The sequence below is a fragment of the Rhinopithecus bieti genome, unplaced genomic scaffold (assembly GCF_001698545.2).
Source record: "Rhinopithecus bieti isolate Rb0 unplaced genomic scaffold, ASM169854v2 scaffold_30476, whole genome shotgun sequence".
In the NCBI taxonomy this organism is placed as follows: Eukaryota; Metazoa; Chordata; class Mammalia; order Primates; family Cercopithecidae; genus Rhinopithecus; species Rhinopithecus bieti.
The window spans coordinates 61607-88149 of NW_016813200.1; the positions used below are offsets into that span (position 1 = coordinate 61607).

Below are 26543 nucleotides of genomic sequence, written 5' to 3' on the forward strand. Positions count from 1 at the left end.
CAAGCCCTCTGCTAAGAGCAAATGGCCTGCTGGGTCCCTGGCAGAAGTAGGCAATGTGTGGGAATTCAAGGCCAACCAGCCACACAGCTCCCAGGACAAAGGTGTGCTGAGACAGCCCAGCTGTCCTTTGAGGGTCTTCCACAGCACAGAGGGCCAGAGGCCCCTTTTGTCTATTTTTCAAAGCACAGGGGCCTTCTGAGAGTATTCTGGGAAGCAAGGCCAGGACTCCTGGGTTCTCATATATCTTTTAATAACAGTAAATTAAAAAACATTATAACAGTAAGCCCCATGGTGAGGGTTCCTTTTCATTCAAGGATCTTCAACAACAGAAACACCTGAGACTAAAATTCAGAATGCTAAGTACACAAATTAATGACCATTTATTTCCAAAGGCGACTGCAGAAACCATTTCGGTACAATCAAAAGGTTTTACAAGACAGAGAAAACATATTACAAAATGCCCCAAGAGGTGAGCAAACTGGTGGGGGCACAGAGCACTCAAGAACCAGCCTGACAAAAATCCTCAGCCTGCTGCTGTTTAGGGAGAGTATAAAGACTGGTTCTAAGGGAAGCCACTGTGTGGGGGTTCAGGGGAGACAGTGAGGGGTCTGCCCAGTGCATAGCAATCCCAGCTGGGAATTGAGGAAGGACGGGGTAGGGGAAGAGGGGCAGAGGCATTTGCTAAGCTCCTGGCAGAAACCATTACAGATCAGCCTATCGTATTCTCTTCACTACAGTAATACCAATATAAATGAAAGATTCTTTAAAATAGAACACAAAAATGGACACCAAAAGAAAGAGTTTTCAGAACAACGGCTTTGTTTGAAAGGACTTTTGTTTTGTTTTGTTTTTCACGGGGTTTTGTCTGTTTCTTGCCATGAGTAGCAAACCAGTGTACAAAAATGTCACAGACAAGAGCAACAAGCGACTAGGTTTTCCTGAGCCCAAATCAGCCCACTCCATATACACAATAGGAGGGCTGCCTCCCTGTCATTGACTCTACCCACCACAGTGAGGGCAGGATGGGCCGTGGGGGGAGCTCCTTCCCAGCCTGGGGCCTTGCCAAGGAGCCCACAAGGGCCTGCAGGAGACCCTCCATAATCAGCATCAGTGTCTTGTCTAACAGCATCACACATGGTCCTTTTTTCCTCCTCCCCTACCTCCCCTTCAGTAGAAACCAGTAAGAAAATTCTCTTCAGGAGGGGACAGATGACTCTGGGTCAACGTCTACAAATCCGAGGAAGTCTTTTTGGCAGAGGGAGGGGGGGAACAGGGCCCTTCTGCCCTGAGCCACCTCGCTCACCCCCAGGGCACTGCCCTGCCCCAACACCAGTGCACAGAGACCTGCTGACAACTTGTTCTCTGTGGGGAGCTGTGCCTACTTCAGAAGACACCGAATTACCAATGATCACAAATATAAAAACCCCAACAGAGGCTACAGCAAAAGGGATGATCTGACAGCTAGACTGAGGTACTGTACGGCAAAGTTCGCCGATCACCCTGGTTAGCCCGGCGACCCTGCAAGCAGCTTCTATGAATGCGATGAAGTTTGAGGAGAGAGAGAGAAAGAGATTGCTGACTTGGGGAGACTGAGTCTGTGGCTTCAGAACCCTGCATGCCTTCACAGGCTGACAGAGGAACGCATTACTGTTGTGCCTCTGGGAGGAAGATGGGCCAGATCATCTTTGGTGTACATAACCAAATACTGAGGGCAAGGAGAACTGGAAGTAGGCGTGACTGGGTCTCTGCTATTTCGAGTGGATGCCGCAAGTTGGTCAGCTCCACAGACTGTTCTCCTCGGCCCATATTCCTGGCCAAGGCTACCTGGGGGCTGAAGGGAGCACTCTTTTCCCTTCCTGAGGCCATTCGAAAGGAAACTGCCCTCTTCTACAAACACCGTCACACACGCACAGAGCTCCCACACGCTGGCAAATGACACATGGAAACCTGGCTGGGGAACTGGCTTGGCACTGACAGGAAAGCCCTGAGGAGGAGCTGGGAAGACAGCCCCACTGGCCACTGGGTGTGCAAGCTCCGGCTTCTCCCTCAGTCCTATACCAAAGCTGGGGCAGTAGCGGGCCGGCACTGCGCAGATATGAGAGCTACCCTATAAGGCGGGCTACCCTGTAAGGCAGGCTGCCAGGAGTCTGCCTGGGTTGCTTCTCTCCACGTTGGCTTGGCCCAAGATAAGAGTGAGATCCAGACCAGTTCAGATGCCTGCTGCTCCCCAGTGCCCCAAATATAGGCCATGGCTCCCTGTGAAGCCTATAGACTGGGCCCCCTCTGTTCTTTTGACCTACATGTTTCTGAGCCAATCTGGCCCCCGAAAGCCCTGCATGCCCCTTTTACTTCTTCCTTCCCCTGACAGGTAGATCTGTCTCTGGCTTGGCCATGCCAAGCATGTGGCTTTTGCTTTCTTCTCTCCTTCCAAGCATCAGAAAGTGCCCTCCAGAATGGGGTGCTAAGCTGTAGACAGAGTGAAGGCAAGCATGCCAACATGGGGAAAGCTCGAGCAACCAGGCAACCTGTGCCATGCCACAGAAACGAGGAGGAGGAGAGGGCCTACACAGGCACACCCCTATGACATTCCGCAGCTAGTTCTCAGCTGAGGCACAGATCCTCTGCTGGCAGCAACTCCAAGTTCTGGTGGAGGACAGGCCAGGCCCCCAGGGGCTCCTCCCACAATCCCCTTCCAACTTCTCCTTTTGTAAAGAGGCCAAGGGGCACTGAGGCGTTGTGCATTTCCTCACCAGCAATTCCTACATGTAGCAGTTTGATGGTGGGCAGGGCCAATCCAGCCATTCAAGAAGCGCCTCCACTGGAGGGCCACTCTAGGGTGAGAGGTACTAAGAAACGTTTGGCCCTGCCTTCAAAGAGGGCAAAAACAAAGCTTACACATCAAAAGGAGCTCAGGAGAGTAAGAGCACTTAGTGCTCTCCCCTCCTGCTCCCCAAGCCCTGGGGATTGATAGCCTCAATGCCTGCAGGCCTCTGCAGAAGGACCGTCCCTCCCAGGGTTGCTTCCTATAGGTCCATTTGCTAAAATTATGACCACTGAGGCACCGAAGCTCAATGTAAGTCAAACGTGGTCAAACTGGAAATACTGGAACTGGCCTAGGTCAACTGCATTGCCTAGAGTTGGAGAGGGGAAGGGAGACTCACCAGACAAAGTCACCAAATGATCTTTTCTGTTCTTAAGCAAATCTGTTCCTAGTGGGAGTCAATGCAGAGTCAGCAATGCCCAGCCACTTCCTGCCTTCTTGAGGTCTGTGCATAACTGAGCTGAAGTCATTCAACAAAAGTTTCTCCTTGTGGAGCACCTGAACCTCCACCCATGAGGACCTAATTCCTTGGCAGCCCCCTTTCAATCTAGACATAAGATTTTGGGGTAGACAGCATGAGAAGGAGGTGATGTCCCCCACATTAAACGATTCAGCACTGAGTCTGGGTACACTGAAGAAACCTGACCCTAGGGAAACAACAGTGGCAAGAGCTATAGCTGCTCAAATCCAGGACGCTGACATTCCCTGTAAAACCAAGACACAGATCTACAGGGTCTTCCAGAAATGGAAGATGCAAGGGCCCTGATGCGAGGATTCTCCAAACTCAAAAACCAATCAACCAGCCAATTCCAGCTCATTCTTCTCTGAAGCTGCCTGAGTGAGGGAGAGAGGAGGAAAGGGAGGGAGGGAGAGGGAACACATTTAAGGGGCACTCAAGATTAAAATCATATCTATTATCAGCATTTACCTAAAACAGAGTGTATGATTCAAATCACAGTTTTCTGTGCTCACTTCTGATTGGGATATGCATCAGTTCTCAACTCTCACAGGCAGAATTCACACAGGGTCCGGCCTAGTACTGCATATATCTTGACCCTCTTCACTTTGGATTTGTCATTGCAACAGGTCTCCAACCCTCTCACTGGAATCTAGCCCTTGGGCTGCTTGGTGCTCTCACCTCCCATCCCAGGCAGCATCCTGGAGGGAGTGCTGGTTGGCTGCTTACTTTGAGTCATGGGACACCAGTGACCAGAATCTGGCTGGTTCTGTCTTGACCGTGAGCTGTGAAATCCCTCGGCTCTGGGCTTGCCGCTGGTACAGAAACAAGGCCTCAGTCCCCTGTGGTAAGAGCTGTGCTGGAGACTCAACGGGACGCCAGCATAAGCCTGGAGGTCCCTGGCAGTGGAGAAATGAAACACAACGCAACCTCATTGCTTCGATGCCAGAAGAACTACTACTACTTATTGTTCCCTTTCTCCTCAACCAGCTGTTGTTAAAGCACCGACAAGCAGAGTGAAACAGCCGCTCACTGCAATCTCCCCATGTAAGGCCACTAGGAGCAGAGAGAGAGCCAAAGGGAAGGAGGAAAATCCAGCGCCCAGCACTACACCCCAGGCTCAAGGAGACATCCTAGGGGGAAGAACTGGGGAAGGAAGAGTGGTAGAAGAAAGGGACAGAAAGGAGGAAAAAGAAATACACCAAACATCCTACTGCCCTCTCCCATGATTTCATCAAGAACTGGGTGTTCTCCAAGTCAAGTCACGACTTGCTTCCTCAGGGAGAAAAAAAAAAAAAAAAAAATAAGCACCTTCAGTCTATTTTCTTGGCTGGAAGCCGGAGCAAATCCAGCAGATATTTACACAAGGGCCCAGCCATGTATGAGAACAGGATGACCAGCTTCCCGTGGGTCATGGTCATGAGAGTCTGGTGTCCCGAGGCCCAGATGCGATACCAGGGGCCGTAGAATGGGTCTGAGATGGCCGGACACAGCATGTTGTTCAAATTCACTTCGGTGACCTGCAGGGACAAGGGAGGTAGAGTGAGCGTTCACCATCCTTAGGCTTTCTCTGGCTTCTGCCAGTTCAGCCATCTCTACCTAATGGGGGACTAGACAAGGAGGGATTGACCAATCCCCACCTGTTTATAAAGGGATTTCTTCTCTCCCCTCGGTTTTCTGAGTGAGTCAAGGCTAGAGGCCTCTGGAGGTGATGGGGGAGGGCTGTCCAGTGGAAAAGCTGTTCAGTTTTGCTCACGGTCTTGCCTTCTGGTTGGGCCCAGAACTTGTTGCCATTCCTGAGCATCTACTATGTGCCTAGTCCCCAGAGAGGTGTTGCAGGCTAAAAGTACAGCCCACAGCGTGGTCCCTGCCTCCACGTAACTGGCAATCAATCAAGTGGGTGTGGTCAAAGGTTTACTACATCTGACCCCAAACCAGACAGGGCTCACCGAGCTTTATACACAATGAGAAGGTCTGAGGAGCATACAATATGGGGGCTGAGTCCTCAGAGAAGATTTCATGACAGAAGTAGTACCTGAATGGACTCATGAAAGATGGATGGGGGTTTACGTTGAGGAATGGGGTGAGAGTTGCCCTCCTTGTAGGCGGCGTTGCCTGAGCATGGTATGTAGAGTGACATGAGCACACTGATGCCCCTGGAATCTGGGTCCCAGTGGAGAGCAGTGAGTGGTAAGGGTGTGAACTTTGTATGGCTTCCTCCTGAGAGCGCGGGAAGCATTCACACTGTTGGCAAGGAGCTCAGACTAAGCCCCCAGCAAACCAGAGCAGAGCCATACACCAGAATGAGGAAGAGAAAGTGACTGCTTCTACAAAGGTGTTGGGGACATCGGTTACACGCCCTAGTCAGGCTAGGTCACGCGAGGCTCCACATGGCTAATGCTACATTACTGCCACTTGCACACAAAACCAGACATGCCACACCTGCCCCAAGGACGGTCGCGGCACCTGCCTTCCAAAGTCCTTCAAGCCTGTTCACATTAAAGACGAGTCCTCACCACCTCTCAGGGAAGTTGGGGCTTTTATACCATGTCACAGAGAGGTGGAGAACTCTCTGCCCTCAAGGATGAGGTGACTCATTCAGAGCAGTGGCAGAGCCAGGACTTGAACTTGGGTCTCCTGGCTCCCAGCTCCAGCCCTGAGCTCTTCCTACTCATTTTGCCACTGAAATACACTCTTACACTCAGCAATTTTGGGCTCTGGATAACTCAGCTACTGAGTCCAACCATTCTTCATGACTCCAGGAAGCTCTAAACACCCCAGAATGCCACAGGATTTCCCCAACACCACACTTCCACTGGCCATGAAGCTCAGGGAATAGCCCAGCCTTCAGGGCCTATGAAACGGCCCAGGATGGACCCAAGGCCAGAAGACTCCCCCAGGCCAAGGGCCAGGGTTAGGGTCCTGCCTCCCCATGGGGTCCACAACAAACCACTTTCCAGTTGCAGCTCATTGTTTCCGACCCAAGTGGCCATGAGTGAAAGGCATCCTTGCCTCCCCAGGGATGAAAGAAACAGTCATTACTGAAAGACTCAGAAAACTCTTTGGACAGGCCAAGGCTGTAGATCATAAATCAGCAATCCAGACACAACAATCTGACATCCTGGCCTTTAGCATCTTGTATTTTCAAAACAAAGTGATACGCCAGCGCCAACCAGGATTATCGAGATTTATGGAGAACTGCAAACAGAGGGGATAGAAGGGGATATAACCAAACTTACCAGGCCGAGGATCTGCAAGACGCTGAAGTGATAAAAGAACATGAGGCCAGTTGAGAGAAGAGCCCACCGGAAACTGCTGAGGGGCTCTGGAGTGTAAGCACCTGGAGGAAGAGGGGAGATGGTGAGATGGCAGGAATAGTGACCCACTTCACCTTTGCACCATGAGGGTGCAGGTACTGAGGTCACAGCTGCTGCCTGATGACTGTTCCTTCTACTGATCAGTGTCAACTACTCAAGAGACAGCCCCAATGATTAGCTGGGTACTCAACCCAGCCCCTTCCTGCCCTCTGTCCTGCCACTTATTTACGGGGTCACAAAGAGAGGACTTTTTTTAATCATAAAAGTGGTATGTACTCATTAAAGAAAATTTTCACGAGTTTGTCTCTTTGGTCATTTTCTCTATGCCTCAGGATTTTCTTTTCTTTCTTTTCTAAATTAGTATTTGCAATCTTACTGTATAGATAATTGCATAGCCTTCATTCCCGTATTTATTTCCTCATGTTTCTAAAGAGAAATGTCATTGAGGAAGTATGGTGTCGTGATTGAGAATGTTAACTTTGAAGTTAGATTTGAGTTCAAATCTTGACTCTACCGCTTACGGGCCATGTGAAAAGTTGTTTAAAATCCTCGTATCTCAGTTTACTTGCCTATAAAATGGGGACAATAGTACTACCTACTTCTTAGTGTTGGAGGAATAAATGAAACAATATACTGAGAGCTCTTAGTTCAGGGTCTGATACAATGTAAGTGCTCAGTGAGTGTCAGATGCTGGCATTATCATCATCATTCAAATAACTGAAGAATGTGCCAACTCTCCCCAGGGATACCAAAATAATATATTTTACCTCTATCATTGCTAAAAGTACCATCCCAGTAGGGCTGCATGTATTCCAGAGCTTGGAGAATGGGGGCATGGTTTATACGATGTTGTGGGTATCACTCTGAGTAGGAACTCAGAGTGGGGAATGCTGAAGAATGAAAGACCTGGAACCCCCATCCCAAGCAATTAGGGGTGATATCACATCCTAGACTATTATTTTCCCAAGTCAGTCTTTCATTGATTCATCCATTCATTCAACAGTTATGAGGCACCCTGTGTATTCCAAGTCCTGTGCAAAGCTTTGAGGACAGGAAGATAAAGAAGGCAGGTTCCGTGCAATTGCAGACTCACAGTCAACAACTACAACATAGGGTAGCTGGTGGGATGGCTGAGGTCTGCGCCACCTGTTATGGGAAAACAAAACTCAGCCAGGGCCACAAGGAACGCTTCTTGGTAGAGCAAGTATTGGTGCAAAGCCCAGAAGGACAAATAGGTGTTAAGGAGGGGCCTAGGAATTCCAAAGCATAAGCTTGCATGGAGGCAGACAAGAGTGGGGCAATTCAGAGAACTATGGATAACAGTTCCATGGGACCACAGGGGAGAGTGTAATGGGGCAGTTAGCAGGTACTAGACTCAGAGGTTGGCAGGGCTGGTCTGCTCCAGGCTGGGACACATAGGACCCGAGAAGCCATGCTGAGGGCTTTGGGCTTCATCCCATGCACCAGGGTCACGAGCTCAAATGCCCCAACTCTTAGGCAGACAATTGGAAGCAGGGGTGTGACCAGGGCCTAAGAGACGCTAGGGGATGCTGGAGACTGTCAAACTGAAAAGCCCACACCCCTTCTAAAGAGGGCAACCACCATTCAGCTCCATCCAATCACTGCCCTGAAGAGATGTGGACCCAGAGTTACCAGTTTTTTTCACTTTTGCAAGAGAAGCCAATATATATGAACTTTTATGTGAAATTTCCTGATTTTCCAATGTTGGCGACTAATTCAAAATGTTTTAAGAACATTTTGGACCAAGCAAAACATGTCTTCTGGATGGATTTCAGCCCATGGGTGGCCAGCTTTAAGCTCTGCTGTGGAGTCACAGAAGGCAGTAGAAGTTTTGAAGCAGTAAGGTGGGGTGATCACATGTGTGTTTGCAAAGGATCACCCTGGCTGGTGTGCAGGGGATGGACTCAAGCAGACAGAGTCGAGGCAGGGAGGCTGGTAAGAAGATTGCTGCAGGAGCCCAAAATGAGAACAGGATCAATGTCCTTGGAAGGCAACAGCAGCGAGGTTGGAGGAGAGTGGGGGAAAAATCACCGTGATGTGGAAGAAGATTGGAGAAGATTGTTGGGGAGATGGGGGTTGGTAAGGGAGAGGAAGGATCTTGGTAGACTCCCAGGGTTCTGGCTGGGGTATCACTGGGTTGATGGTGCCATTTATTGCAATGGAGAAGAGAGGAAAAGGCAGATTGGTACAGAAGGGAAATGATGAGGCCAAGTTTAGACATGAAATTGAGGCGTATGAGGAATATCCAAGTGGAAATAGGTCTTTGGCGGCTGCCTGTACTCTAGGACATATAGTGTGATAGATAAGAGCGTGGGCAGTGGAGCTCAACAGGTAGAGGTTTGCAAATTCTGGCCCCATCATTTATCAACTTTGGGGCCTTGGGAAAGTCTCAGCATCTCTTGAACTTGGTTCTACTCACCTATAAAATGGGGTGGCACTGCCTAATTCACAATATTGTTGGACAGATGAGATGAGATAATATACCGTAATTACAGTATTGTATCTGGGATTTAGCAAATGCTGATTATTTTCATTGTTATATGAGTCACGAACTCAGTGAAGAAGATGGGGGCGAGCATGGAGATGTAGGTGTCATCAGTACACAGTGGTAACTGAAGTCATGGGAACACAAGTAGAAAGAGAGAAGGAAAAGGTCAGGGGCAGAATGCCAAGGAAAATCATGTAAGGAGAGCATGTGGGGGAGAAGAGAAAAGAGACTTTCTTCAGTGACTAAAGTGGGGACCAGTGATGGGGGCTCTTCTGTGGAAGAAGCTCAGGCTTGCTTTAGGCTCAAGGCATATCTGAGTCAGAAGGCCCTTTGCAGACATAGATATCATTCCCTCCATTTTACAGATGGAGAAATTCCAGGTTGAAAGATGGGCAGTGTCACAGTCAAAGTCATAAGAGTGGAGCACTGGAGAAATGAACTCTCACATACTGCCAGGGGACTCACTAGGGAGCTCAATGCTCCTGTTGCCACTTGTGAAGACCTCCAGCACACAAGTTGGATTGTCTCTTCCCTTGTCTGCCCAACCCTCTAGACCAAGTGCAACTCAGGGTCAAGGACCACGTCAAGCCACTTCTACATTCCTAGCATCCAGCACAGTGCTTGGTGCGTGTGTGAAAACGCACTGAGCTATGCCCTTAAGGCATGCACACATTCCTGTCTGCTGAATGAGTGTGGACTGGGCACCGTGTTGTCACCCTGGCTGCGGTGGGCATACAAGGGAAGCGGGGGCCTGGAGGACAGACGAGTGCTTAGGCTGCCGCTCCTCCCACTGCTGGAGCCCCAGTCCTGTTGTCCTGGGTGCCCCCTCCCACCATCCTCTCTGCTCGGCGCCCCCTAGTGGCAGATGGGCAGCAGTGATTGAGCCAGGTGGCGGCTGCAGGGAAGCCCGTGGGTGTTGGCGGGGATGTCCTCAGCCAGGAGGCAGCTCTGCAGCCAGCCCTGTTATCATGCTCCTCCCCTGTCATGCCCAGTGCTGCAAAGGGAAAGGAACACTCACAGATACTACCAGGGGACTGTTTCTCAGTGCTCTCACTGCCCCTTGCCCAAACCCCCACTTTAGTAGCATTCATTCTGTGCCACATCATCCATCCCATACCAGACTGCTAGTTCTCTGAGAGAGAGGCTGTTTCTGAATTACCTCTTCACGTCCAGCACCTGGTACGCAGTGGGCACTCCAAAAGTAATCACTGCTTGGGTGAATTAATGGTATAGACTTTCTGGAGAATCATAAAATTATAACTCTTTGGCTCAAAAATACTACTTTGTGGACCACATCAAATACCTAAAAACTCCAACAAACCACCCTAATTTGCGCAAAGATATTGACACCTGTACTATCTATAATATTGAGAAACTGGAAACAAACCAAGTAGGGAGATGTTTACATAAACTATGGTACCTCAACATTGTGCAACAGAGTCCACTACCATTCAAATGACAGCCAAACTATGTATCTGTCTATGGCTGGTAATGGCAAGGACAAAAGACAAAACACCAAGCAGTACACGAATGGCAGAAAATACAGCTTAGTAGTTTAAAAACAAAGGCCTTGGGGCCAGATAGCCTTGGGTTTGAATCATGGCTCTGCCACTACCCACAGGAGTGACCTTGGGCAAATTTTGCTGCCCCTCTAAGCCTGTTTTCCTGTTGGTGGGCTGAGGGTAACATTTACCTCTAAGGGCTGGTGAGTGGAAAAACAGATAAAAGTATACACGACAGCTATCCTGGCATGCAGATGGCTGCTGCTATTTTTTATCATGGCCACCACAACCATCCAAAATCTTATAGAAGACTAGAAGAGGATGGGGACTCTTCTAAAGAGGTGATCTCTATGAAGGGGGACTTCCACTGTGGTTTCCACTGCCCTTCACTGTTACTGACTTTTTCCATTGAAAAGTTGATCAAGTATTCAATTTTTTTTTTGAAAAAATAAAAAAAGAAAGTACTCTGAGAATAGATGATCCAGTCTACACGGATATATGCAAATTGTATGCAAACACATATCATTCTCTTTTCTGTATACCTGCATGTGGCCCTTGAGAAAATCCCAGTGAAGAATCAGTTTTCTTCTAAAAGAAAACAGAAACTTAAGCACTTTCAAAAAATTAAACATACAAAAAACCTTTTCCTACTTTAAGAAAAAATGTGACATTTTTTGCTAGCATCTTATATCCCAGGAAGAGAGAAGTATGTCAGCTGTAAAGGTAGGGGGAAACCTAGATAATAGCTTTTTCTAAAATCGATGTCTGCCAGAAGCGAGTTTTATGAGTCCTGGGAAAGAAGTCAATTGCACCAGCAGCAGCCAAGACTGATCCCCACAGGCCTCCCAGGGGCCCCTTTTCTCATCCTATAATCCCACCAATGAAGGACTTATACTAAGGAGACAAGACTGGGCAGTGTGGCATCCCACTCTCCAATCTTCTTCCTGCTTCCTTCAACTCACTCACTTATTCATGGTACCTATTCACTCAACATCTACAGAGTCCACATTGGGAGTAAGACTCCATGCCAGACAGTGGAAAGAAGGAGGCAAAGATAGTCCCCACTCTTGAGAACTACCAGTGTTTACAAGTGAATGATGCAATGATGCAGATGTAGTAAGGTAAGTGCATTAAGTAACAGAGACACTGAAGAAAAGTAGCTGGAGAAGATGACAGTTGAGGTGAGCTTAGCTGAACCAGAAGGGGTTGGGGTAGGGCCTTGAAGGAAGGAGGGTAAACTCCAGGCAGAGGTTATAGCCTGAGAAAAGGTGTGGAGACATGAAACCGCATGCTGTTTGTGTACAATTACAAGCAGTTCTGCGTTACTAGAAAGGAGAGAACTTTGTGAGACGGGACAGGAGATGAAGCTGGAAAAACATGCAGGTGAGGCTGGGTCATGAAGAGCCTTGTTTGCCATGCTGGGAACTTGGCCTTTATCTTATATACAATGAGAAGCCACTGAAAGGTTTTAACAAGGAGAATAAAAAGGTCAAATGTATGTTTCAGCTACCTAGACTGCTCTGGCAGCAATGTGGACAATGGACTGGAGAGGGACAAGACTGAAGCTAAGTTCAAATGCTGCTGCAGTGGCATAGAGGACTTGGCAATTTGTCAGACAGGAAGGAGACATCTAGAGTAACTTCCAGGTCTACGACTTCAGTAACTGAGAGGAGGTAATTTAGGGAAGAGATGCGCTCAGGTTGGAGCATGCCAGCACTGAATGCCTATCCACTATGCCAGCAGATGTCTCCAATAGGCTGTTATGTCCAGGTCTAGCACTTGGGAGAGGGAGATGGCCTGGAAACAGGGCTTGGGGTATGGATAAGATCAATGAGAGTCCACAAAATGTGATAAAAGGATCCAGGAGGAAGCCTGGAATATAGCAACAGTTAAGTGGCTAGCAGAAGGAGAAAGATCCATGAGAAGTCAAGATTGAAGACAAAATTAAAGAGGCAATCATAAAACTAGGAGAGAGGTGTGCTGGAAGTCAAGAGAACATCAAGTTTCAAGAAAGAAAGGATCAATAGTGTTAAGTGCTCTATTACTTGCACTGACCAATAAATAAGGTAGCCACTTGCCACATGTGGCTAATTACGTTTAAATAAAGTAAAATTAAGCAGAATTAAAACTTTGGTTCCTCAGTCACATCAGCCACATTTCATGTACTCAGCAGTCACATGTGCCTAGTGGCCACCATATTGGACAGTGCAGAGATAGAGTATTCCCATCACCACAGAAAATTCCATTGGGAACACACTTCTCTATAGGGGTACAGTAAAGACAAGCACTTCCACTGGGTTTGGCAACATGCCGATCACTAGTTAGTAACCTTTGCAATAGCAGTTTCAGGAAAGTAGCAGTGCAGGAGCAGGATGAGGAAAGATGAAGAAGAATTTCTATGTGTACAAGGTAAGGAAGGAAATTCCAGGAAAAGGGAACAGGATAGGCAAAAATCACAGATAAATCATTAGCTCAGTTCCTATGTTCTCAATCTCTTTTCTGAATGTTCCCTTCACCCTTTTGTTCTTACCCAGCCTACCTCTCCTTGCCTGCTTCATCTGTGGCCCTCTAAAGTAGTGACTGATTTTTCTCCTTTGGCCCATGTAGGTAGAGTGAATAACTTCTTTCTTTTCATTGCAGTCTCAGATGAGTGGTCCTCCCTTTTCCCTAAAATCCCACCACTACCATACTGTACCACCTGCTATCCTTCCCTTTCACAGTCATCTACAGACATATGGGTCATGGCCCTCATTCCTTTAGTACCTGGCTCACTACCACCCATCAGATTTCTTGTTAATTTCAACATGCATCTAGATGCATCCTTCCAGCATCCTGATCTGTCAGTTCCTTGGCCTCTTGTTTTCAATGACACTGCCCTTTACCACATCTCAGCCACTCATTGTCATGGTTGTGCCTGAGACCTTATAATTATGTGCATCTGTAGCTCCTCCCTAATCTCCAAGTCAAGCATTCCCACTTCAACCACCACTTCTATCTTTCCAGCTCATTCCCGATAACGACCCCAACACTTCTTTGACCCCACTGGAGTCTGTGATCCATTGGTCCTACCATCTTTTTACTGTCCCTCATGGCTCCCTTTTCTGTCCTTAAATCCCATGGCCCATGATTTTAATTATCCCTTGCATACACCTTTGACTCCATTATTCCTCTCATTATTGTACTCAGCTGGAAAGAAAACCCAGCCCTGGTTGAATTCAAAGCTCCTCCTCTGCCTTGCTTGTCCCTCACAGCTGAATGTACTAGAGAAAAACAACAGCGCTGACTGTTCTCATTTCAAATTCGTGATCACAAACCTCAAGTGCATCTTTCATGTTGCCAGGCAATCATACTGTATTTCCCTAGTCCATTCACTCTGTCTTGCTCCTCGGCCACAATTTAATATTTTCTCTCTTCTCAAATCTTTAATACTTCTATCCCATTCTCACTCTCAGATATTAACCTTGCTTCCCACTTCACGGAGAAAAAAAAGAATCAAAAATTTCCATAAGCTCCCACAATCACATTTACCCATCTATCTGCATCAGTGCCCAATATGCTCTTCCTTCACTCCCCCGCTCCCTGTCACCACAGATGAACTGCCCTGTGTCCTAACCAAGGCCGGAATTTCTATTTGCATCCAGGTTCCATCCCCTCTCACCTACTCAACAGCATCACTCCAGTCGCTGTTTCGTCATCTTACGTAAATAATTTCTTCCTCTCTACTGGATTAAGTCCATTAGTGTATAAACGAAAAGTACTGTAATAGCTCCCGTTCTAAAACCAACAAGTCAACACTTGACCTCACTTCCCCATCTGGCCACTACCTCACTCCTCTGCTCCCCTTTATAGCTGAATTCCTTGAAATAATTGTCTATGCCGGTGCTGTCCAATATGGTAGTTACTAGTCACATGCAGCTGGTGGGCACTTGAAATGTGGTTAGTTTGAACTGAGATGTGCTGTTATTACAAAATGTGCATTGGATTTCAAAGGAAATCCAGCAAAATATCCTGGTGATAATTTTTATATTGATTATATTGGAATGATAAAATACTGGATATACTGGGTTAAGTAAGATCTATTATTAAAATTAATTTCACCTGTTTCTCTTACCTGCTTTTAATGCAACTACTGGAACATTTGAAATTAGATATGTGCCTCACATGTTTTTATTGGACAGCACTGGTATACTCCCTACCTATAATTCCTCTCTCTTACTGTTCTCTCTTAAACTCACTCTTATCAGGCTTCCCTCCCTCCACCAAAACAGCTCCCATTAAAGTCACAAATGACTTTTTCATTGCTAAATCCAATGGCCAATTCTCAGGCCTCATCCTCCGTGCCCTTAGAACAAAACAAGGTGAGACTAGAGGCAGGGAAACCAGTTAGATGGCTGTTGCAATAAACAAAGTCAGGGATGATCTGACCTGAAGTAAAGTTGGAGTACTGGAAATAAATTTGAGAAATGATCAGGAGGTCAAATTAATAGGATGCAGTCACTGATTGGATGGGGGCAGGGACAGGAGTATAGACCAATGATTGGCTTCAGAGTTTTGGCCCGGATAACGAATAGGTGATGGTATCACTGAAAAGGATGGGTAACATCGGAGAAGGTGCAGGTTTGGGGATAGGGAAGAGAATGACAAGTTTGGTTCCTGACAACAATGTATTCCCATCTTTGGTACTCTTTAAATGAGATACCTCCATTTTTAGCCTTTGTAAGCTGTGGCTGCCTAAAAGATATCTCAGCATGGCACAATCCCAAGATAATCACGAATATCTGATCCCCATTCTTACCACTGAGTGTCGGCTCAAGTCAGGTTTCCCCTCATCCAGGCATTTGACCAAAAGAACCTATCCTCTATTCTGTTTACTGTACTTGGAAGTGGAGGATGTCCTGGGTTAGGTGTTCACATGGAAGGTCCATCTTGTCAACCTCCCATCCTAAGGGGCTGGAGAGTCTACCCAGCCCATGCTTCACTCTCGAAGAGCCTAGTTGAGGTTGACTGGCCACCCAGCCTGTGGCTAAGGCAACTTAAAGACCCACCTTCATCCATGAGGATCAGACAGGCAGCCCCCTGACAGTAGTATACAGGATGAGGACCCTGAATTGGTAAAGAATCCTACAGGTGGACCTGACCTAGCAGAACATGTACTGAAGTCCAAGGACCCAGGTCCCAGCTTCTACTCTTACCAAGCTGCTGTGTGACCTTAGCTGTGTCTCCTGGTGAGCTTTACGCAAGGGGGAGCCAACTCTTGGATCATCTGAGACAACAGGGTTTCAACTCATTCTGTATCAGAATCTGCTAGGGCGGTGGCTCTCAAACTTGAGTGTGGGTCAAAATCAGAATCTCTAGGAGGGCTTCTTAAAATCCAGCTTGTTGGGCCCTACTTCAGAGTTTCTGATTAGAGTTTCTAGTAGGTCTAGGGTGAGGCCTGGAATCTGGAATCTGATAATTTTCATTAATAACAGGATCTCTGGTTAGGCAGATACTGCTAATCCAGGGACCACACTTTGAAAACAACTGTCCTAGGGAAGCTGTGGAAAATGCAGCTTCCTGGGCCCGGCCCCATAGAGTTGAATCCGGGGAGTCTGAGTGGGCCCTGGAATCTCCACTTTAGTAACAAGCACTCCAGGATGATCCTGATGCTTGGATCCTCCAACCATATAGGAGAAACACTGACTTAGAGGGAATCCTGGAGCTGGGAGATGAACCAAGAGACCTGGGAAAAGCTGCCAGTGAAGGGGACACACTCTGGCCAGGTGGGAGGAGCAGTGTGTCCTGGAAGGTGATAAAATTAAGGCAGAAAACACTTAACCATTTGTTCCCACAAAGGACTCCTGAGCACCAATCACTTCTTCCTCAGCAGGGATAACCCAGTGGTCTTCAGAAACTCACCTATCCACCTGTTGCACAAGGCTCAGCCCTTGGCCAATCAGTCAAATCCCTCAGTTCCTCCCGCACCCACTAACCCTTTAGGAGCCTTCAGGATTTACCAGAGTTCCTATACTTTCACCTGCCCTTACCTGACTAGTATAGTGGAGGAGGGAAGCCTCATGGAAGAGGGGAACTTCTCCAACATCCTAACACTAGCTAGATGGGAGGGGCAATAGGCTCACTGGTATGGAGGATAAACAGGAAACTCAACCTGGATACTGAGGTCAGCATGCCCTTGGAGCCAGTTTTTGAGCTGCCATTGGCCAAAGTGCTTCCACTTTAACTGGTCCCAGAAAGTAACTAGCACATGAGGTCCAATCCTCATCCTCCAGAAGATGAGCTGAAAGCCCACTCAACAGAGAGGTGGCCTGCCTAGAACAAACAACACTGAGGTTCTTAACTCCAGTTTCCTGAAATGTCCTCCAAAGACATCTGAATTGCCTGCAAAACAGCCTTCTCAGGCAGGCACAGTGGCTCACGCCTGTAATCCCAGCACTTCGGGATTCAAGGCCAGCCTTGGCAACATGGTGAAACCCCACCTCTACTAAAATTACAACAATTAGCATGGTGACGCATGCCTGTAATCCTAGCTACTCAGGAGGCTGAGGCATGAGAATCCCTTGAACCCAGGAGGTGGAGGTTGCAGTGAGCCAAGATCACACCACTGCACTCCAGCCTGGGTGACAGAGCGAGACTTATTACTGGGTGTCAAGCCTGAGGGTCACTGCTCACCAATTCTGAAACAAGAGCTCCCTCTAGTGAAATAGAAAGGGATTTCCCAGCAGCCTTGAAGCAGGCCCTCCACCCCACCCCCTGCACCCCAGCAGCCTGGGGAGACCAAAGGACTCCTTCTCAGAACAATGTTTAAAATGCATAAAATAAAAGGCGAAGGAATTCAATCATATTAAAACACAGTCACCAAAATATTTTTAAAATTTTGTAATATACTAATTATGTTTCTTTATAAATACATTTAATCACAAGATCTAGCAGCAGGCCTAATAACTACCATCACTTTCAAAGCAGATGAGCATAAACACTGCCCTGAGATGGCCGCTACTACTGTAATGTGATAGGAAGCCATCTATGATTGCTACTGACAACAAAGACACAGGTAGGGCTAAAACCACTGGTGCTTGTTGCCTGCATTCATGTGCTACATTTCTGCTAGAGGTCAGTGAAAATAAAGATGGCACTTTCCCCCATTCAAGTTAATGAACCCCTTAAGATCCTATTTGTGAACCCCAGGTTAAGAACTGCTGCCGGAATGAAAACCATCACAACCAACCAATCAAAACACATCACAAAGATGAAGAAAGGGGAGTTCTCAGAGGGGAACTCCTGAGTTGCGTCACCAGCCCTGTAGGCAGGACCAAGCTGTGGGCCTAAAGCTGTGTGGGCACTTTCCTCCAACCACCTTGTGGCTGACTTCCTCCCAACCCATCCACTGGAACCTCTGGAAGCCCACCACCACCACTGGCCAGGGGTGTTCACGATCAACCAATCTGTCTAGACCTGCCACCTTTCCCCAGAATGTCCCTTTCACCTCCTCACCCTAAGGAACTCTGGCTGTCTGCTGAGGGTGTGATTTCTTCCACTAACAGCTCTTTTTTTAATCCTTCTATTCCTGCAGCAATCTTTTGTGGGGGAAGGGAAGTTGAAGATTCCTCTAGCCCTCCATTATTGCTTCTAGATGTTTACTCTTGCCACGTTCTCTTTCAAGATTCAGTTCCTCCTCTTTGTCACTGTCACCTGTTGTTGGCCTCCAGGTCATTGGATTCATCTTAGATCAGTGTCACTTAGTTTACCAGCTTCTTTTATACATTATACCTTTTCCTGATGGCATTCTGGGTGATTTTAACATCCATGCAGGCACCTCTTCCAATACCCTAACCTCGTGGCCTCCTGAACCTCCTCAACTGTACTGGTCTACTCAACCGCACTAACCACAACCTACCTTCTGTCATCACGTTGAACTTCCCCGCCTCTGCTGGGATCATCTGACCACAGCCTCCGTGGTTTCATATCCTTATTCCTACTGTGCACATGACCCTAGACCTCCTCCTGACCTGTGATCCCTTGATGCTCCTTACCTCCCTCCATAGAATTACTTCTTGTTCCCCAGCTCTCTTCTAGCCTTTCTTCCACACCAGCTTGGACTCCATGGCCTCAAACTCTGACACCAGCACTCTCAACTCCCTGGTGGGAAGGAGAACTCTTCATCCCCCTCTCCCCACACTTCTACCTATCCCCTCCCCTCACTACATCATCCCCAAAGGGTGGCTTACTAAAGGTGAGAACCTAAGAAACTGCGCAAACCACATTTTATTAGATTAGTAGGCAGGGCCACAGTGTACTGGCAAGCTGAAACCAGACTAATAATAGCAAACAACTTATATACCACCATTACACGACAGGGACTGTAATAAGCGCTTTATATATTAATACATTAAGTCATTTAATGCTCATGACAACCATATGAGGAAGTACTATTATTATTTTACAGATGAGAAAACTGAAGCAGGGGAAGGCAAGGGAACTTGGCCAAAGTCACACAGCAGTAAGGAGGAGAACCAGTATTTGAAACCGGGTAGTCTAGCTTTGTAATGGGCAGCATGTGTATTTCATCGTGCACATCTCAGCAGAAACTGTCTCTTTGCATAGCTAGGCCTCTTCACCTTCCTCTCTACTCTAGCTTCTCAATGCCTTTGATAGGGTGGAAAGTAAGGGGGGGCCTGCGTTACACATGTAGCCACATTATATTCTCTAGGTACAGAGTGGGAAGCTCACCTAGATGTTGAGAACATAGCTGCAAGCTCTCGCCCAGCCTGCCAGAGAAGCCCTGCACTAAAGGTACTGGGTGCCTGCTCAGCTAATAATAAAGTGCTGCTCTGTCTGCCATTCTGCTATTGGTCCTTGGGTGACCTGTCCTTGGTCAGAAACCTGACAGCAATACACTGTGTTGCAGGATTACCAAAACTCTCTAGTACCACCCAAACATCCCTTACTTTCTAGATTTTCAACAATACTGACCCTACTTACACAAAATCTCAACATTGGATGGATCCCTCCAGCCAGACGTCCTGCTCCTCCACTTAGGCTGCTGAACCCCAAATGGGGTAACCGTACAGATCAGTGCCAGAAAAATCCACGGATTCCTCTTTCAGGAAGGCCCCACAGTGCCAGTCACCAACCTTTGAGAGCTATGTTGTCCAATATAATAGTCACTAACCACACATAGCCATTTAAACTTCAATTCAGGTCAGGCAAGGTTGCTCTCGCCTGTAATCCCAGCACTTTGGGAGGCCGAGGTGGGTGGATCATTTGAGGTCAGGAGTTTGAGACCAGTCTAGCCAACATGGTGAAACCCAATCTCTACTAAAAATACAAAAATTAGCCAAGCATGGTGGCATGTGCCTGTAGTCCCAGCTACTCAGGAGGCTAAGGCAGGAGAATCGCTTAAACCCGGGAGGTCGACGTTGCAGTGAGCCAAGATCTCGCCATTGCACTCCAGCCTGGGCGACAGGGCGAGACTTCATCTCATAAATCAATCCATTAACCAATCAATTTCAATTCAAATTAATTAACCTTAAAATCAAAGGAGAAATCCAACTCCTCAGTCCCCCTAGGCACATTTCAACTGCTCAAAAGCCACATGTAGCTAGTGGCTACCATATGGAATAGAACAGATCTAGGATATTTTCATCATCACAGAGAATTCTATTAGACAGTGTTGAGAGACTCTAGGCTTATCTCCTTCTTCCATTTCCCATAGCACTTACTTCTCTTGTCATTACCCTTCTCAATCCACCACCAAACCCCTGTCATTCTCAGCAGTTGTCATCAACCTGTAATTCATCCACTCCCCTTTCTCCCTGGTACCTTCAATGTTCCCTGGCTCTACTGCACTTCAACTTAACATTTGAACATGCTCAGCCCTGGGGCAGAGAGAAAGGGAAAAGGAGGAGAAAAGGAGAGAAACGGAGGGGAGAAGGGAGGGGAAAATGCCCTCCCTTGGCTCTGTAACAGCCTTAACCCCTCCCCTTCCTTAATGCCCTTAACTTCTTCCTTCCAATTCCCACTTCTCTGAGGGCCTGATTTTACTGTACCTCTTAGATCCAATGTGGCTTGGCTAATACTACTTTGGGGAAAATTTCTACTGCCTTAGTTTTCAGGACAACCAGCCTCTCCTTCTATTACTCTGATCTTTCCTGCAATCACCTTAGACTCTTCTTCTTCTTCTGTCTACTGTTTGCAAGTTGATGTTCCCCAAGGCTTTCTCTAAGTCCTATTTTCTCCCTACCTACATAGTTACCCTGGACCAGCTCATTCATTCCAATGTTTTCACCTACTAGTTCTATAACCAATGATACCAAAGTCAGTGTCTAGTCCAGACTCCCCTGAACAGTTCCAGAATACTTTATCCTAATGCTTCCTGGGCATTTCAACCTAGATAGCCTAGAAGCACCTCAAACTCAAGTAAAATCATCTCCCTCGCTATGGTCTGAACGTTTATGTTCCCCTCCTCAGATTCATGTTGAAACCTAATGGTCAGTGTGATGATATTAAGAGGTGGAGCCTTTAGGAGGTGATTAGGTCATGAGGGTGAATTCCTCATGGATGAGATTAATGCCCTTATAAAAGATGCCCAAGGAAGCTTGTTTGCCCCTTCCACATGTGAGAACACAGTGAGAAGACCCCATCTATGAGGAACAGGCCCTTACCAGACACTAAACCTTCTGGTACCTTGATCTGGACTTCCCAGCCTCCAGAACTGTGAGCAATACATTTCTATTGTTTATAAGCTACTCAGTTGATAGTATTTTTGTTGTAGCAGCCCAAAAACACTAAGACACTCTCTAAAACATGCTCCTTCCTTCTGTACCCTCTTCTCAGTTAATGATACTCTATCCCACCCAGTCACTCAGGCCAAAATCCAGGGGCCTCATGGACTTTACCCACACCCTTATTCCCATAGCACCTCAACTGCAACAATTAATTTAAGCAACATTTTTAATAATTAAAATAAATCAATATCCAATATTAATTGTTTATCTTAATATCCTGAAAAGATGTGACTACTGCCGCCTAGTGGCAAAACACAGACAACTAGAAATGGTGGTTGCTACACTCATGGCATATTATAATAAAAGTATGAGAAAGGCACATTAAGGAATACATGCCCTTGGCTGCCTAGGAAAGTCAGAGACACCTCCAGAGAGGAGGTAATACCCTTGAGCTAACTTGTAAAGGAAGACACGAAGTTTGCCAGGTTTCAAGTAGAATAGATAGTGTGAGCCTGGACACAAAGCAAAGAAGACTGGGCAAACCTGTCAGCAGATCTGTTTATTCAGAAAGTAAAGTAATGAGCTGGGCGCAGTGGTGTGCAGTCTCAGCTACTTGGGAAGCAGAGACAGGAGGATCACTTGAGCCCAGGAGATCCAGGCTGCAGTAAGCTATGATTGCATTACTGCCTTCCAGCCTGGACAACATAGTAAGACTCCATCTCTAAAAAAAAAAACTAAACAAATAAAAACCAGAAGGTAAAGTGATGGAATCGGAGTCTAAGCAATGAGAAATGTGGCCAAAAAGATGGACAAGAATCAGACTGTGAATGGTCTTGAATGCCATGCAAAGAAGTTTGGTCTTCAACCTGGATGGGATTTTTAAGCAGTTGAGCAAAATCAGATCAGACTTCCTCTTTCCTTAAAATGGTCACTCTGGACACTCTATAGAGGATAGCCTGGGTAGGAGGTAGGGGAAATCAGGGTGCAGGGAGAGGACAGAGGAAGCAAAGTAGTCCTGGTAATACAGGCTGAGAGCCCGCACTAGGATGGGGTGGTGAGGATGGGGAGGAAGGGCCAAACCTGCAAACAATTTTGAGAATTTAAACTGTCAGAACTTCTGAACTGATTGGTATATGGGATGACACAGAGGAAGAGATCCAGGATGTTGCCTACGTTTTTGCTTTGCTAGTGGATGGAGAGTAGAGCCACTAACCAAGACAGGAAACAGAGGAGGAAGACAAGCAGGATGAGAGAAGGCGTACAGAAATGAGGAGTCTAATTGTTATTTTTGAAGTACCTGTACTGCTTCTCAAGCCTGTGTTAGCTCTATCGATGGAGAACACCAGGATCTATGGGGCAGGCAGAGCAAAAGAGCCCAAGAAGAAAGAACCAGAGAAGTAGGAGAACCAGGAGAAAGAGGTATCCTAGAGCTCAAAGGAGAAACATGTGTCTCAAAAGGAGGGAGTACCAGTAATGTTAAATCCACTGACAAGCATGTTCTCAGTTCAGGCAAGGTGCTGTGGCTTTAGAACACAGCAAGGCACAATCCTGACCTCTAGAGACCACAGTGTAGTTGGAAGAAAGATGTATAATTAACACAAGGCAGAACAGTGCTTAATTAATAATAATACAAACCCGGCTGGGTACGGTGGCTCACGCCTGTAATCCCAGCACTTTGGGAGGCAGAGGCGGGTGGATCACGAGGTCAGGAGATCGAGACCATCCTGGCTAACCCAGCGAAATCCCGTCTTTACTAAAAATACAAAAAATTAGCCAGGCGCAGTGGCGGGCGCCTGTAGTCCCAGCTACTCGGGAGGCTGAGGCAGGAGAATGGCGTGAACCCGGGAGGTGGAGCTTGCAGTGAGCCGAGATCACGCCACTGCACTCCAGCCTGGGCGACAGAGCGAGACTCCGTCTCAAAAAAAATAAAATAAAATAAAATAAAAATAAATAAATAATAATACAAACGCAATACATAGTATTNGATCACGAGGTCAGGAGATCGAGACCATCCTGGCTAACCCAGTGAAATCCCGTCTCTACTAAAAATACAAAAAATTAGCCAGGCATGGTGGCGGGTGGCTGTAGTCCCAGCTACTCGGGAGGCCGAGGCAGGAGAATGGTGTGAACCTGGGAGGTGGAGTTTGCAGTGAGCCGAGATCATGTCACTGCACTCCAGCCTAGGCAACAGAGCGAGACTCCGTCTCAAAAAAAATAAAATAAAATAAAATAAAAATAAATAAATAATAATACAAACGCAATACATAGTATTTACTATGTGCCAGGCGTTGTTCTGTATGCTTTTCATATTATCAGCTCAGTGAATCCTCACAACACCCTATGAGGTAGGTACATTACTACCCTCGTTTTGCAAGTGAGAAAACAGACACAGAGAAGTCAAGGTACTCAACCAAACGCCAGAACTAACTAGCTAGTGGGAGAACTAGGATTTGTACCTACAGTCTGTCTGAATCCAGCGACTCCATGGACAGGCAGCATTAGAGGCATCTCTACCCACCTGGTTTCAAACACCAGTTTAGACTCTAGTGCAGGCCGGGCACGGTAGCTCACGCCTATAAACCCAGAACTTTGGGAGGCAGAGGCAGGCGGATCACTTCAGGCTAGGAGTTCCAGACCACCCTGGCCAACATGGTGAAACCCCACCTCTACTAAAATGCAAAACTAGCCAGGCGTGGTGGCACGTGCCTGTAATTCTAGCTATTCTGGAGGCTGAGGTGCAAGAATTGATTGAACCCGAAAAGCAGCGGTTGCAGTGAACCAAGGTCAGGTCACTGCACTCCAGCCTGGGTCACAGAAGAGTATCTGTCTCAAAAAATAAAATATAATAAACTCTAGTAAAGGGACTCCTAACTTTGGTGATACTATGCACTCCTTGGGCAGTTCGGGGAAGTGTAAAGGCTCCCTCTCAGAATAAAGTATTTAAGTATATGAAATAGAATATATAGGATTACAAAAGAAAACAATCGTCTTGAAATATAGTTATCAAAATGCTTTTAAAAGGCACATCTGTTTTAAATTTTGAGGTAATGATGAATGCAAATGATTTTTTGAGATATCTGCAACAACTGTAACATAAGAGGAAAATATGTGTAATTTACATTAATGACAGCATGCCAAGTGTTGCTAATGTAACTGTGGTTTGTTATCTACATTCCTTACTAAAGGATGTACCACACAGTCGGCCCTCCATATCTGCAAGTTCCGCATCTGTGGATTTGACCAACCACCGATCAAAATGTTTTTTAAAATAAAATAACAATAGTAAAAAAATACAAATAAAAAACAGTATAACAACTATTTACATAGCATTTACACTGTATCAGGTATTATGAGTAATCTAGAGATTATTTAAAGCAGGGGTGTCCAATTTTTTGGCTTCCCTGGGCCACATGGGAAGGAGAATTGTCCTGGGCCACACATAAAATACACTACTGATAGCTGATGAGCTAAAAAAATTTTTTTCAAACATAATGTTTTAAGAAAGTTTATAAATTTGTGTTGGGCCACATTCAAATCCATCCTAGGACACAGGTTAGACAAGCTTCATTTAAAGTATACAGGAGGATGTGTGTAAGTTAGATGCAAATACTATGTCATTTACATTAGGGACTTGAGCATCCTTGGATTTTGGTATTTGTGGTCGAGGGAGTCCTAGAACCAATTCCCCATGGATACCGAGAGATGACTGTATTTCAGTTGGAGTTAATGGACATAAAGATGTGATTATTTTCTCATTCAAGGTCATGGGCCTCACGTGATGTACTCCCACAAGTCTAGTCGACACTGTGGGGATTAAATGAGATCAAGATCACACATGTAACAAACCCAGTGCCTAGTAAACATTAGCTTGTAAGATGTATAATAAGTTATGTGCAATTTGCAGTACATGAAGATATCCCTGAAAAGAAGGTCATTCATTCATTCATTCATCACCTACATACCAAGAAGAAATGAAAATTCCTGTCCTCAGGGAGACCAGCATGTAAAGACTACACTGTGAGGATGACAACAATGGAAGGAACAGAGGCAGCTGGAGGGAGCTGGGGTAGAATAGTTACAGAGGGCTTCCTGGAGAAAGTAACTACTGAGGTGAGCTTTGAGAAATGAATGTTTCCCAGGCCCACAGCTGGAGAAGAGCATTCCTGGCAGAAGTCATGGCATTTTCAAAGACACAGAGGCATGAAAATTGGAAAACATACTCAGGGAACCCTAAGGATTTGGGTATCACCACAGTGTACAGTACAAAGAAGGGAGTATAAAGACATGAGGTTGGAGAAGGGGTAGGGTACCAGGTCATACGGACTTGTGCACTGGGGAAAATGGGGAGCCACTGAAAGCTTCCAAACAACAAAGTGCTATGATCCTATTTGAGCTATAGAAATCGCTTTGGAAGCTCCAGGAATGGGCTTAGGGGAGCAAAGGAGGCTGGCTGGAGAGAGATCACACAGAGCCAGTTATCATCATTGAGGGAAGAGATGCGCAAGGTTTGGCCCAAGGTAGTGGTCCTAGAGATGGTAAGGAGGGGATGAGTCTGAGAAATATTTAGGAGGTAAGAGCAGGAGGACCCGGTGATTTCTTCACACAGCAGCTAACATGATCTTCTCCATAAGCAGATTGGATCATGTTGGACTATTTGATAAACATTGTGGGGACAAATGGGAAGTCAGCTGGAAATAAAGTTGGATCCTTTTCTTGCACTGTATATCTGGATATATTCCAAGTGAATAAAAGATTTAAATGTTAAAAAAAATATAAAAGGAGCTATAAACATACAAGAAGAAAATATGGGATATATATTTTTTATAACCTTGGAGTAATGAAGGGCTTTCTAACCATGACTCTAAATACAGATGCCATAAAATAAAAGATAAATTACATAGAAAGGTAAAATTCAGCCGGGCAGGGTGACTCATGCCTGTAATCCCAGCACTTTGGGAGACCAAAGTGGGCAGATCACGAGGTCAAGAGATCAAGACCATCCTGGTCAACAGGGTAAAACCCCGTCTCTACTAAAATACAAAATTAGCCAGGTGTAGTGGCGCATGCCTGTAGTCCCAGCCACTTGGGAGGCTGAAGCAAGAGAATCGCTTGAACCCAGGAGGCGGAGGCTGCAGTGAACCGAGATCACGCCACTGCACTCCAGCCTGGCAACAGAGTGAGACTACATCTCAAAAAAAAAAAAAAAAAAAAAG

The 26543-nt window shown here is 46.5% G+C and overlaps 2 protein-coding genes across 4 annotated transcripts in view; both read right to left on the reverse strand.

The window, feature by feature from the left end:
- Nucleotides 1-233: 233 nt before the first annotated feature.
- On the reverse strand, nt 234-2250 carry LOC108512482 (uncharacterized). Its single transcript, XM_017847756.1, has 2 exons — nt 2206-2250; nt 234-2107 (listed from the first exon to the last, which is right to left on the reverse strand). The coding sequence occupies exons 1-2, from the start codon at nt 2248-2250 to the stop codon at nt 1622-1624; spliced, it is 531 nt and encodes a 176-aa protein (XP_017703245.1). The 3' UTR covers nt 234-1621.
- The window catches only part of TMEM164 (transmembrane protein 164), a 194305-nt gene continuing 167995 nt past the window's right edge, over nt 234-26543 (reverse strand). For 2 of the 3 annotated variants that reach the window (XM_017847760.1, XM_017847758.1), the window contains 2 exons: nt 6518-6618; nt 234-4798 (listed from right to left, as the gene is read on the reverse strand). In XM_017847760.1, the coding sequence (XP_017703249.1) occupies nt 4592-4798; nt 6518-6618 (308 nt within the window). In that variant the 3' untranslated portion in view covers nt 234-4591. The remainder of the gene's footprint in view (nt 4799-6517; nt 6619-26543) is intronic. The other variant, XM_017847759.1, reaches the window with a different exon arrangement.

Excerpts from the sequence above, each read along its gene's own strand:
- LOC108512482 (XM_017847756.1), bottom strand. The coding sequence starts at position 2,250 with ATGGCCTATATTTGGGGCACTGGGGAGCAGCAGGCATCTGAACTG. Across the intron at positions 2,108-2,205 it reads AGCAGCAGGCATCTGAACTG|GGTAGCTCTCATATCTGCGC; the intron begins GTCTGGATCTCA and ends CCCGCCTTATAG.